Here is a 13,907-nt window from a genome sequence, read left to right as displayed (position 1 = left end):
ACATTCTCAGAAAATCAATTTGGCTCCAAAATAAAATTTAAAATCACTTTAGAGAGCTGTACGAAAGAAATTTAAGAATGTACATAGCTTTTGCAGATATATAGTAGGTGTGTGATAATATGAAAGTAGGAATAAACTTGATAGCTTTGAAAGCATTGTAAAAACGAGATAACACTTACTGGTCGGCATTGTACACAGGTAAAAACTTATATTCGCAAAGGAATCGAAGAAGAAAGTGGCGTGTCAGCAGCTACTTTTACTCCATACAAAGAGAAGACACCTAAACATGTGAGAGAACAGTTAGATATAGGTGTAGTGAAAGTGAACCCATGATAAATAAAACAGGTAAAGTTACAGGGAGATACTATAACATTAAAGTATATAAGGGCCAAAATCATAGGTGAAGGCTTTTTGATAAAGCACGAGAAACCAGTGTTCCAGTGTATCTATGTGACAAGCTACTCATATCTCGAAACGAGTCACCTTTTTCGAATCTATCTGCTAAGGATCCCATACAGCAAAAACACGAGCACTGTTTTTCAACAGTCCCTTTGCATCTTGTAGCTGCTCCTCAATCTCTGCCCTGCCATCCCTGCAGATTCGTCTATGTTATGGTCCCAGTCTAAGTCGGACCTGAACGGAAGTCAGAGAGGGCTATATCTGTGACCTTCTGCATCTCGCGGAGAAACAGGACGAGCTGAGTTAATGCGACAGGAGTGCGTTTTGACCACTCAGCGGAAATGGGAGAATGTTGCCGTAACCCCGCCAACCGTGTACAATGTGTAATGTCGGCGCCAAGTGAATCTTTCCCCTGGAGCATGAGGTAGTAGAAAAGACAGTACGAGCAGTTACGGTGGGGTTTCTTATCGAGAAAATCAGAAAGAGTTAACATCATACAGGTACTCCACTCCACACATACTCAGCTACCTGGGTAGCAGCTTCTAATGTACACCTGACCATTTTAGTGGCACCTTACAGTTCTTAAGCCAATGGTGCAAGTCCTGGAAACTGCAGCCAAGCGTTTCATAGAACTGGCTTCCTCTAGAGTCAGAACCAGGAGGCACCATCAGTTCTTCAGACACTGCTGCAGACTGTGAGCTTTGTCAGAACTCCATGAACAAGGCTTGTGTTCTCTATCTTCTCTGCCAGATGCTGGAATGATCCAAGCACGATCTCGGAGCTGCAACGACGGGCATTTTCGTTCCAATGTGTGCCACAATCTGCAGCGGGTGTATCCTGCTCCCTCAGTAGCTGCCGGAATAGCCTCTACAACATGTCAAATGAGGACATCGGGTGTGAAAAATGAGTGAAACTCGTGTTGCTCCCCAACCCTTGTTGCAATTTCTCTAATTGTTACCTTCATTCGCCATTCATTGGAATTGCCGACGATTTATAGACCTCTAGCATTTTTGCGTTTGGCTAGTCCTCACACGGGACACAGCATGTTTCCAAACATGTGAAGTGAGTCACTTGTTGGTCAGAGGTATGGGTAAAACACCATGAGCTCTCTCTGATCACTCTCTCTCCTTTTCATGGCGTCTACTCACTCAGTGTCAAGTGCATCAGTAATGATGAAAGCTGTACATCCTGTAGAGGAGACAGAATACACACGAGGCGTATGCTTGCTGTCTCTGGTGCACGACTGTGGAGAGCCCTCCAAACGCACCTATTCGCACAGTTTCTAATTGTTTGACCATAGTCAGAGTGAATTCCAGCTATGAACGAATGTCAGCTAACTCACCAGCATTCACTGTGGAGCTGCGTTGTGGTCGCTGCAACTTTTTATAGAATAACAAACAAATGTCACTAAAATGAGCTAGCGGATTGTCTTTTAAGTTTTGGATCACTTAAGCTAAAGGTATAACTAATTACAGTTGAGAACTAGTATCTATTAACACAGCAGAAAAATCGGGGATAAAAATATATAAATTTTTGTTAAACGTTTTTTGAAGTTACAGTAGCTAACAGACTCAAAAACAGCTATAATTTGCGATGACATGTGCTTCACTAAGCGATCAACCAAAGTCCATTTACTAAAACTTTTTTTTAGATGTGGCATTCGTAATTACCGAAAAATCTCCAAAATTTCCGTTTCTTCACGTTGATATACGCTGAAATTTGGGATGAAGAGGATACAAGTAATAAAATCGTATAAAGTACACGTGTTGATTACAACTGACATTACAGCAGGTAACAGATTTTGCGAGGCAGTTATTAAATCACGGAAGTAGAGAACCACAACGAGATAGGTCAGCACCAAATGAAGCTATTAGACCTTGAAATGTCCTTAGAAATTATGCAAAAGAGTATTTACCTGGGTTTCCAGATCTTAAGCGTAAAACATTGACTTCCAGATCGGGTCCTGTAAAAGAAATTCATACAAATCGCAATGGAAAAACTGAAAACATATTTTAATACTGCTTATGAAATGGTTATTCGTTATCTACACTTATACCAACAGAAAAAGAGAATTTACCTGTAATAGAATCTGAGTCACTGCAATTTGCAGCTATGACTACGGCCACCAAAATGCAGATGAACCAACTAATGCTTCTGCAGAACATCACGCAAGGACTAAGATGTCGGACCAAGTGAAGAACTTTTCTCACGAAATATTTTCATCAGATTTGCACACTGTTGCACGACCTGTAATTTTATGAACAAATAGAGTTACAAATTGATTTTCCTTTGCAAGCTGTATGGTATATTAATTACTGTAAATTAATGTTTTGAGGTAACTTGGATTACGTCGTTCTAAGAGACAGATGTCACTTCGGTCAGCGCATTATATTTCTGTTTGCGTCTGATTAACTGTCGGAAAGTGCTCTCTAAATGACTTATAGTCTTTTGTCACACCTATATCAGTTGCAGAGGTATCGGTATTAACTTCAGTTTCTTTAATGAAGCTGCAGTATAGTACATGGTGTGCTAATGTTTCACACAGGTGGAGAGAGGGGTGGGGGTGTGTTTTGGCTGCAGTAAAGGCATCAGGTGGCTACATGAGCCTCAGGCGTGTTAAGGACAGGCCAGGGGGAGCTTCCCAGCGAGGTCGGGGAGAGAACTATTGTATTAGGAATATAACGGCGGCTACAGAGCTCTGTGTCGAATATGGCTGTTGCAAGCTTCTAGTCATGCGCTATGATGAACCTAAGACAGTTAAAAGCTGATCGCAGTGAGACGAGTTCAAAGGAACATAGGCCACAATTTTGCGATAGTTATTGTAAAAGCTACGAATTTTTATGATTGTGAAAATTATGATAGGTAGTAGAAAGTAATAACTAAGAACTGTTTTGAGCTATTGTGGAAAAAGCAGATATTAAATGAAAGCTAAGCAAATCAGTAAATACTACAGAAGTCACATTTCGGTCATTTTACGTGTTCTAAATACTGCAGCAGATTTTAGAACAGTATGACGGTGTAAATGTGCCATTACTCTGAATTTGTCAAGGTTACACGTAATGTTAAAATAGCATGAGTTATGCGTTTCTGTTCGTAATAATACATCATCATGAATATTTGAAGTTTGATGATATTTAATCACCGGTGTATTCATTATGTAAATGCGCATTCATAATATTTCCGAATAAAAATTATGTGGTCAACATTGTGACTTTCTTCAGCGTCATATACAATGAATAGCCAAAGAAACTGTTACACCTGCCTAAAATCGTGTAGTTCCCCAGCGAGTACGCAGATGTGCCGCAACACGACGTGGCAAGAACTGGACTAATGTCTGAAGTTGTGCTGAAGGGAACTGACACCATGAATTCAGCAGGGCTGTCCATAAATCCGTAAGTGTGTGAGGGGATGGAAATCTCTTCTGAACAGCACGTTGCAAGACATCCCAGATATGCTGAATAATGTTTATGTCTGGGGAGTTTGGTGGCTAGCGAAACTGTTTAAACTCAGAAGAGTGTTCCTGGAGCCACTCTCTAGCAATTTTGGACGTTTGGGGTGTAACATTGTCCTGTTGGAATTGCCCAAGTCCATCGTAATCCACAATGGATATCAATGAATGCAGGTGACCAGGTAGGATACTTATATATGTGCCATCTGTCAAAGTCGTATCTGGACATATCAGGGGCCCCATATCACTCCAACTGCACATGCCCCACACCATTACAGAGCCTCCACCACCTTGGACAGTCCCCTGCTGAGATGCAGGGTCCATGGATTCATGAGGTTGTCTCCATACCCGCATACGTCCATCCTCTCGATATAATATGAAACGAGACTCGTCCGACCAGGCAACGTGTTTCCAGTCATCAACAGTCCAATGTCGGTGTCGCCGGGCCCAGGGGAGGCGTAAAGCTTTGTGTCGTGCAGTCATCAAGGGTACACGAGTGGGTCTTCGGCTCTGAAAGTCCCTAACGATGATGTTTCGTTTGGTTAGCATGATCACACTTGTTGATGGCCCAGCATAGAAATCTGCAGCAGTTTGCGGAACGGTTGCACTTCTGTCACACTGAACGATTCTCTTCAGTCGTCGTTGGTCCCGTTCTTGCAGGATCTTCTTTCGGCAGCAGTGATGTCGTAGATTCTTGTTTTACCAGATTCCTGCTACTCGCGGTACAGTCTTGAAATGGTCGCACAAGAAAATCCCAACTTCATCGCCACATCGGAGCTGCTGTGTCCCATCGCTCGTGCGCCGACTATAACACCACGTTCAAACTCACTTAAATCGTGATAACCTGCCATTATAGCAGCAGTAACCGATCTACAAATGCACCAGACACTTGTTGTCTTGCGTAGGCGTTGCCGACTGCAGCGCAGTATTCTGCCTTTTTATGTATCACTGTATTTGATCACGCATAGGTATACCAGTTACTTTGGCGCTTCAGTGTATAATAAACAGTGTACTCAATAATATCGTTGAGATGATGTGCAAAATGGCAACTACTGGATTCATTACACACGCAATACCGACGTACAAATGTCTTGGACACTTCGCCAAGTACACCAGACGTCACACAGATTTCATTAGATCCAACAAACTGCCAACAAAAGTAACATTCATAGAGGAACTTGATGCACGGGCATGCACCATATAAGAGTAATAGGAACTGCTAGTAGCGCCTTTAGTTGGTTAGGAGTCGTCTGCTAATGCACGTAACTGACACGAACCGATAGAGGAAGACATAGAAGAGCTGTCGCGCTACAAGTCGTGGGAAACAGTTGAGAAAAAAAGAAAATGACTTGGTGCTTTCTTTAGCTTTCCTCGTTTTCATAACCAACTCTTTTAAGACTGAGTAACACTGAGAAGTTTACACCCGCGGTTACACCATGGGTAACAGAAGAAATACTTGAATTCATCGATGAAAGGAGGAAGTCCAAAAACGTTGAGGGAATTTCGGCAATACAGAAATACAAGTCGCTGAGGAATGGGATATATAGGAAGTGCAAGGAAGCTAAGACGAAATGGCAGCATGAAAAATGTGTAGAAATCGAAAAAGAAATGATTGTTGGAAGGACTGACTCAGCATATAGGAAGTCAAACCAATGTTTGGTGAAATTAAAGGCAATGGTGGTAACATTAACAGTGCAACGTGAATTCCCTGTTAAATTCAGAGGAGAGAGTGAATGTGTAGAAAGAGTACACAAAAGACCTTTATGAGGGGGAAAATTTAACTGATGTGATAGAAGAAGAAACAGTAGTCGATTTAGAAGAGATAGGGAATCCAATATTAGAATCACAATTTAAGAGAGCTTTCGAGGACTAAAAATCAAATAAGGCAGAAGGGATGGACCACATTCTATCATAATTTCTAAAATAATAGCGGAAGTGAAAGCAAAATGTCTATTCACGTTGGTGTGTAAAATGTATGAGTCTGGCGACATACCATCTGACTTTCAGAAAAATATCATCCACACAGTTTCGAAGACTGCAAGAGCCGACAAGCGCGAGAACTATCGCGTAATCACCTTAATAGTTCATGCATCTTCGTTACTGACAGGAATGGAAAAGAAAATCGAGGATGTGTTAGGTGACGATCAGTTTGGCTTTAAGGAAACGTAAAGGCACCAGCGAGGCAATTCTGACGGTCCGGTTGATAATGGAAGCAAGACTAAAGAAAAAGCAAGAAACGTTCATAGGATTTGTCGACATGGAAAAAGCGTTCGACAATATGAAATGGTACAAGATGTTCGAGAATTCTGAAAAAAATAGGGTGAATCTAAAGAGAGAGACGGCTAATATACAATATGTACAAGAGCCAAGAAAGTTATGAGGGAGGATAGGTTAAGAGAGGACGACCAAGAACGAAGTGCTTGCATTAAAAAGACGGGACTGTAGTCTTTCGCCCCTACTGTTCAATCAGCACATCGATGAAGGAAAGAAAAGGAAAGGTCAGGAGTGGAATTAAAATTCAAGGTGAAACGATATCAATGATACGATTTGCTGATGACATTGATATCCTGAGTGAAAGTGTAGAAGAATTACATAATTTGCTGAATGGGATGAACAGTCTAATGAGTGCACAATATGGATTGTGAGTAAATACACTCCTGGAAATGGAAAAAAGAACACATTGACACCGGTGTGTCAGACCCACCATACTTGCTCCGGACACTGCGAGAGGGCTGTACAAGCAATGATCACACGCACGGCACAGCGGACACACCAGGAACCGCGGTGTTGGCCGTCGAATGGCGCTAGCTGCGGAGCATTTGTGCACCGCCGCCGTCAGTGTCAGCCAGTTTGCCGTGGCATACGGAGCTCCATCGCAGTCTTTAACACTGGTAGCATGCCGCGACAGCGTGGACGTGAACCGTATGTGCAGTTGACGGACTTTGAGCGAGGGCGTATAGTGGGCATGCGGGAGGCCGGGTGGACGTACCGCCGAATTGCTCAACACGTGGGGCGTGAGGTCTCCACAGTACATCGATGTTGTTGCCAGTGGTCGGCGGAAGGTGCACGTGCCCGTCGACCTGGGACCGGACCGCAGCGACGCACGGATGCACGCCAAGACCGTAGGATCCTACGCAGTGCCGTAGGGGACCGCACCGCCACTTCCCAGCAAATTAGGGACACTGTTGCTCCTGGGGTATCGGCGAGGACCATTCGCAACCGTCTCCATGAAGCTGGGCTACGGTCCCGCACACCGTTAGGCCGTCTTCCGCTCACGCCCCAACATCGTGCAGCCCGCCTCCAGTGGTGTCGCGACAGGCGTGAATGGAGGGACGAATGGAGACGTGTCGTCTTCAGCGATGAGAGTCGCTTCTGCCTTGGTGCCAATGATGGTCGTATGCGTGTTTGGCGCCGTGCAGGTGAGCGCCACAATCAGGACTGCATACGACCGAGGCACACAGGGCCAACACCCGGCATCATGGTGTGGGGAGCGATCTCCTACACTGGCCGTACACCACTGGTGATCGTCGAGGGGACACTGAATAGTGCACGGTACATCCAAACCGTCATCGAACCCATCGTTCTACCATTCCTAGACCGGCAAGGGAATTGCTGTTCCAACAGGACAATGCACGTCCGCATGTATCCCGTGCCACCCAACGTGCTCTAGAAGGTGTAAGTCAACTACCCTGGCCAGCAAGATCTCCGGATCTGTCCCCCATTGAGCATGTTTGGGACTGGATGAAGCGTCGTCTCACGCGGTCTGCACGTCCAGCACGAACGCTGGTCCAACTGAGGCGCCAGGTGGAAATGGCATGGCAAGCCGTTCCACAGGACTACATCCAGCATCTCTATGATCGTCTCCATGGGAGAATAGCAGCCTGCATTGCTGCGAAAGGTGGATATACACTGTACTAGTGCCGACATTGTGCATGCTCTGTTGTCTGTGTCTATGTGCCTGTGGTTCTGTCAGTGTGATCATGTGATGTATCTGACCCCAGGAATGTGTCAATAAAGTTTCCCCTTCCTGGGACAATGAATTCACGGTGTTCTTATTTCAATTTCCAGGAGTGTAGAAGAAAGAGGAAATTAATGAGAAGTAATAGAAATGAGAATAGTGAGGGGCCTAACATCAGGACTGATGCTCACGAAGTAGATGTAGTTAAGGGGTTCTACTAGCTAGGCGGCAAATTAACCAACGGTGGGTGGAGCAAAGAGGACATCAAAAGCAAAGTAGCACCGGCAAAAAGGGGATTCCTAGTCAAGAGAAGCCTAGTAGTATAAAAATAGGCCTTAATTTGATAAAGAAATTTCTGAGACTGTACGTTTGGAGCGCAGCATTGTGTGGTAGTGAAACGTGGACGGTGGGAAAACTGGAACAGAAGTGAATCGAAGAATTCGAGAGGTGGTGCTGCAGACAAATGTTGAAAAAAATGGCTCTGAGCTCTATGGGACTTAACATCTATGGCCATCAGTCCCCTAGAACTTAGAACTACTTAAACCTAACTAACCTAAGGACATCACACAACACCCAGTCATCACGAGGCAGAGAAAATTCCTGACCCCGCCAGGAATCGAACCCGGGAACGGGAAGCGAGAACGCTACCGCACGACCACGAGCTGCGGACACAAATGTTGAAAATTAGATGGGCTGATAAGGCAGGGAATTAGGAGTGTCTGCCCACAATCGGACAGGAAAGGAATATGTGGAAAACACTGACAAGGAGAAGGTACCAGATGATAGGATATCTGTTAAAACATCAGGGAATGACTTCCATGGCACTAGAGGGAGCTGTAGAGGGCAAACACTGTAGAGAAAGAGATTGGGGTACACCCAAAAAATAATGGATGACGTAGATATGCATGTGCTGCTCTGAGATTGGCACAGGAGGAGAACTGGTGGCGGGTCGCATCGAACCAGTCAGAAAGCCAGAAAAAAAAGGACAGAGAACTGGATAGTGTCAAATTCCAGAAAGGGATACGTTCAGCACACGGCACAGTAATGGAGAAAACACGTAGAGACTTACCAGACACGTGTTACCCCGGTCCGCGCCGTAGCAGCCTGCTCTGTGGCGGTCGGCGGTCGCGAGTCGCTCCTTTTATACTTGGGCTGTGCACGGCTGGGCAGGGCTGCCACCTCCCACCCACTCTGTTCTCCGATTTCCCTCTACTCCATACCCCACTCCACATTCCCCTGCCACTTTCCTGCAGTGATAACGCGTGAGCACGTCTGACGTCCGAAGTCTTGCTACGCGATGTCTGACAGCAACAAACGCCAAAGACACGTGACTTCTATAAGTAAGTGTATCGAAATTTTGTATGAAATTACTCAGTGACCACACCACGTCTATAGTGGGAAATGATAGAACAGGCCGAAATACTGAATTCGTTCTTTCGCAAGAGTTTCACGGTGGAAGATAGTGACGTGGTCTATCTTTTCTAGCCGAAATGCTAGATACTGAGGTAAGCGATCGAGAAACCGAATAGATACAAACGCTTAGTAGTAGGAGGGCATGCGGACGAAATCAGACATTACGCAAAAGAACTTGCTCCCCTACTACAGCAGTTTATCATTGGTCGCTACAGAAACGAACAGCGCGTAGTGAAAAGAAAAAAGCGCAGGTCATTCCCATTTCCGCCGGCCGGTGTGGTCGAGCGGTTCTAGGCGCTTCAGTCTGATGACCTCAGATGTTAAGTCCCATAGTACTCTGAGCCGTTTGAACCATTCCCATTTCAACGAAGTGCCGTAGGACAGATGCACAAAATTACATCCCCACGTTGCCGACGTTTGTCTGTTGTGGAATTATGGCACGTGTTCTATGCTCACTTATTAGGTCTGTTCTTGATAGCAAATAATCTCCTGTATAAAAATAAGCATGGATTCCAGAAATTGAGGTCTGATCGAATTTTCTCGTTTTGAGATGACAGAGGGAGGGATCTGTTATACTTGCTAAAAACAAAGATCGCACAAATATTTCTCTATTTAAAACAACGGGTTTCGACAGACTTTGCTGTTATCTTCATGTGTTAAAAAACCTTTTTCTTATGAATCGCGTTCATTTTAAGTTGGACCTCTCGCCAAGTTGTCATATGTGACATTAGGAAAGTTTATATACAGGGTGTTACAAAAAGGTACGGCCAAACTTTCAGGAAACATTCCTCCCACACAAATAAAGAAAAGATGTTATGTGGACATGTGCCTGGAAACGCTTAATTTCCATGTTAGAGCTCATTTTAGTTTCGTTCTTCCACCTACGCTCAATGGAGCACGTTATCACGATTTCATACGGGATACTCTACCTGTGCTGCTAGAACATGTGCCTTTACAAGTACGACACAACATGTGGTTCATGCACGATGGAGCTCCTGCACATTTCAGTCGAAGTGTTCGTACGCTTCTCAACAACAAATTCGGTGACCGACGGATTGGTAGAGGCGGACCAATTCCGTGGCCTCCACGCTCTCCTGACCTCAACCCTCTCGACTTTCATTTATGGGGGCATTTGAAAGCTCTCGTCTACGCAACCCCAGTACCAAATGTAGAGACTCTTCGTGCTCGTATTGTGGACGGCTGTGATACAATACGCCATTCTCCAGGGCTGCATCAGCGCATCAGGGATTCCATGCGACGGAGGGTGAATGCATGTATCCCTGCTAACGGAGGACACTTTGAACATTTCCTGTAACAAAGTGTTTGAAGCCACGCGGGTACGTTCTGTTGCTGTGTGTTTCCATTCCGTGATTAATGTGATTTGAAGAGAAGTAATAAAATGAACTCTAACATGGAAAGTAAGCGTTTCCGGACACATGTCCACATAACATATTTTCTTTCTTTGTGTGTGAGGGATGTTTCCTGAATGTTTGGCCGTACCTTTTTGTAACACCCTGTATATACCGCTCACAGATGGTTCTAACGTCAAAAAAACGCAGCACTCGAAGCACATCTGTTTACATAAGCTGGACATTTTCTGAGATTAACTTGTCGCTACTATAAGGTCCACAGCCCCGTAGATACCGCCGCTGCTGCGATGGCCCGGTAATCGACTCCAGAGATGCTCTTCACACAGTACTCCACTGCCGTTTAGCGAGAAGAAAAATAAGAGCCTAGCGCGTCTCGGACCAGATTTGTGACTGGATTCGCGACCTCCTTGCAGACAAAAGACAAAACGTCGCTTCTAATGGAACAGACCCGAAAGATCTAAAGGTAATTTCAGGAGTACCACGATGGAGTGTGATAGGACCGTTACTGTTTACAATATGTACAAAAATGATGTTGTATACAACGTCGGCAGCTCCATTCGCGGATGATGCTCTTCTGTATAAGAACGTAACAACTCCGAAAAAATGTCAAATTCTGATGAATGTAACGCATTATGCTTACTTAGGAGAAGAAATCTACTGCTGTGCAACTGGACTGTTGTTGACAAACTGCTGGAAACTGTTATTACCGTAAAGCATCATGCAGTAACCATCTGGACACTGTCTCCGCTAATAACTCCACCACGCAAACATTGGGGTTGCACACGTCTGGTATGAGACAATCCCGGGGGTGGTGGGGAGGGGGTGTCTAGAACCGCACAATAACCCTGTGTTCGGTGTGGGGCGGCGGTGGGGTGGGTGGACTGCTGTAGCCTGTTGTGGGGCTGTGAAACACTGAGGGCTACGGCGGGGGCGAAGCGTATCCGTCGTTTCTAGGTCCGCAGTTAAGTACATACATACATGCATACATACAGTTACCTGGAACGACCTTAAGTGGAGTGACAACATATAGAAAAAAAAAACAGTAGGCAAAGCAGATATCTGACTCATATTCACACGAGTCTTGAAAAAACGCAATTCATCCACGAAATTAGTGCCTTACAGGATACTTCTTCGACTTATTTTCAGTATTGTTTATTAGTGTGGGATCCTTACCAAGTTGGATTAACAGAAGATGTTGACAGGACCCAAACATGAGCGGCGCGAGACGTCACCCCTCTGTAACGCGATCGTTACACAGGTACCCAACAACCCCTAGTGTTGAGGTTCGTTGTTGACATTCCGAGAGAGTACGTTCCAGGAGTCAGATAACATATCAGTTGCTGTATCATACGTCTAAGGAAATGACAACAGCGAGAAAATCAGAGCAAATATGAAAGTTAACTGTGAAATATTCTATCCACGCGCTATTCGTGAATGGAAGGGGAAAGAGGCATGACACAGTTGTAGCTGAAGCTCCCTCTGGCGCACACCGTTGATGTAGATGTAGATGACGTCACCGGTTAATGGGGTAGAAATGCAGGAACTGCAGCCTCACTACGTGAAACATTCAGCTGTCAAGTGTGAGTTGCGTAAATCGCAGCCCAGAGTTTTCGCTGCAGAAGCAGGAGGTGACCGTGAGCGTATCTGGGACCGTTCAACCCGAGATAACCTCTCGACAGTACGACTTCTTCCTCGACGCGATTGAGCCTCGTATTGGCTGCACACTGCTTCCTGGTCTGTATCCTGCACCGTAGTTCGCTAAATGTAATTTTCAAACGAAGGAAGATAAGGGTTAGGGTCCTGTCGACTCCGAGGTCATTAGCGACGGAAAGCAACCTCGGACAGTGTGCAGGATAGGGAAACTAATCGAGCGGGCGCATTCAAAGGGATTGCCACATACGCTGAAACTTCCCCTCCGAATGTAAAGAATGACTGTGCTGGTAAAACTATGTTACTTGATTTTCAAACACCAGAGTGAAAATGTATGTTCTGAGACTGTTTTCTCTTTACTTATTCTGATCATTTCTGAACTGACACACAATATGTAATTTGATGTAATGTAATGTAATATGACACACAGTAACAAGGAAAATGCAGAAATCATGCTAAAAGCATTTTACAAACTTTTGAATTGCGAGGAACCCAAAGAACCCTTACAAATCAACATCAATACCCCAATAAAAACCAAACCTAACAAATTAGACCCTCCAACTTTCCAAGAAGTAGAAGAAATTCATAAAGAACAAAAAAATTATAAGGCATGTGGAGAAGATCAGGTTTTTGTTGAAATGTGGAAATATGCAAGTGACACAGTCAAGACCTCCTTACACATGGCTCTAACAAAAATTTGGGTAACAGAACAATTTCCCGAACATTGGACCACAGCTATCATCCACCCACTACACAAAAAGGGAGATAAGAGCAACCCAGACAACTACAGAGGCATCTCTCTCCTAGATTGCACATATAAAATTCTATCCAAGATCCTATATGAAAGAATCAAGCAGCAATTAGAATAGGAGTTAGGGGAATATCAGGGAGGTTTTAGACCATGGAGAAGCTGTGCAGAGCAGATAATTAGATTAAAATTGATTATGGCATACTACAAGAAACGCAACGCAATCTGACTTTGAACAATCTCTACAAAAGAATAGCCCTGACTAACAATAATCTATACCCTCTATGAATCACTTACCACACAAAAATCTTCATTACTCGAACTACTGCAATACAGCGAGCGCCAATACTGCCAGCTAAATAAAAGATTCTAACTACTGAAGGCACTAACTACTGATACACGTGTAGTCAGCAAATGAAAGATTCTGATAGAGAACAAACAATGTATTTACCTTCGTCCACTCATATTAACATCTCAAAACTCTGGGATTTCTCTCCCCCCATCCAACACTCCTGGCGGTTCACCTCCAACTGCCCAATGCTATGCGCTGTTCACCTCCGACTGCCCAACAATACACTGGCGAATAACTTCCAACAATGAGTCCAGCCAGCCACAGACTGCACACAGCGCAGTCAGCGATTTTAATACCGAGCGCTGCACAGCGCTACCAACATACAAAACTAAACAGCCTACTTACAACGCTTATCATTCGTTGGTTGTGGTGCCAGCCAGCTCAAGAAGAGAAAAAATCAAATCCGGTGGCATTCTTCACGGAATGGGGAGATTATGCATGAAAAGGAAGTACAATGTGGGTCCAGAGAAGACGTATTACTGAAGGGAAAGCTACAGTGGAGCCCTACAGTAAAACTGCACAATGTGAGTATTCACAGAAAGCTCGTAATATGATACTTAGGGCTACAT

The 13,907-nt window shown here is 44.5% G+C and overlaps 1 protein-coding gene across 4 annotated transcripts in view; it reads right to left on the bottom strand.

Annotated features, from left to right (window-relative positions):
- LOC126443297 (mucin-17-like) overlaps positions 1-13,907 on the bottom strand; it is a 129,068-nt gene that overhangs the window by 44,843 nt on the left and 70,318 nt on the right. For 2 of the 4 annotated variants that reach the window (XM_050090909.1, XM_050090906.1), the window contains exon 2: positions 2,315-2,362. In XM_050090909.1, coding sequence (XP_049946866.1) covers positions 2,315-2,362 — 48 coding nt within the window. Of the gene's footprint in view, positions 1-2,314; positions 2,363-2,476; positions 2,647-8,874; positions 8,916-13,907 lie in introns of those variants that run through there. The other 2 variants (XM_050090907.1, XM_050090908.1) reach the window with 2 other exon arrangements.

Source organism: Schistocerca serialis, unplaced genomic scaffold (assembly GCF_023864345.2).
Source record: "Schistocerca serialis cubense isolate TAMUIC-IGC-003099 unplaced genomic scaffold, iqSchSeri2.2 HiC_scaffold_1444, whole genome shotgun sequence".
Lineage (NCBI taxonomy): Eukaryota > Metazoa > Arthropoda > Insecta > Orthoptera > Acrididae > Schistocerca > Schistocerca serialis.
Note: the sequence above shows the minus strand (reverse complement) of the source record. Positions and strands in the feature narration are given on the sequence as shown.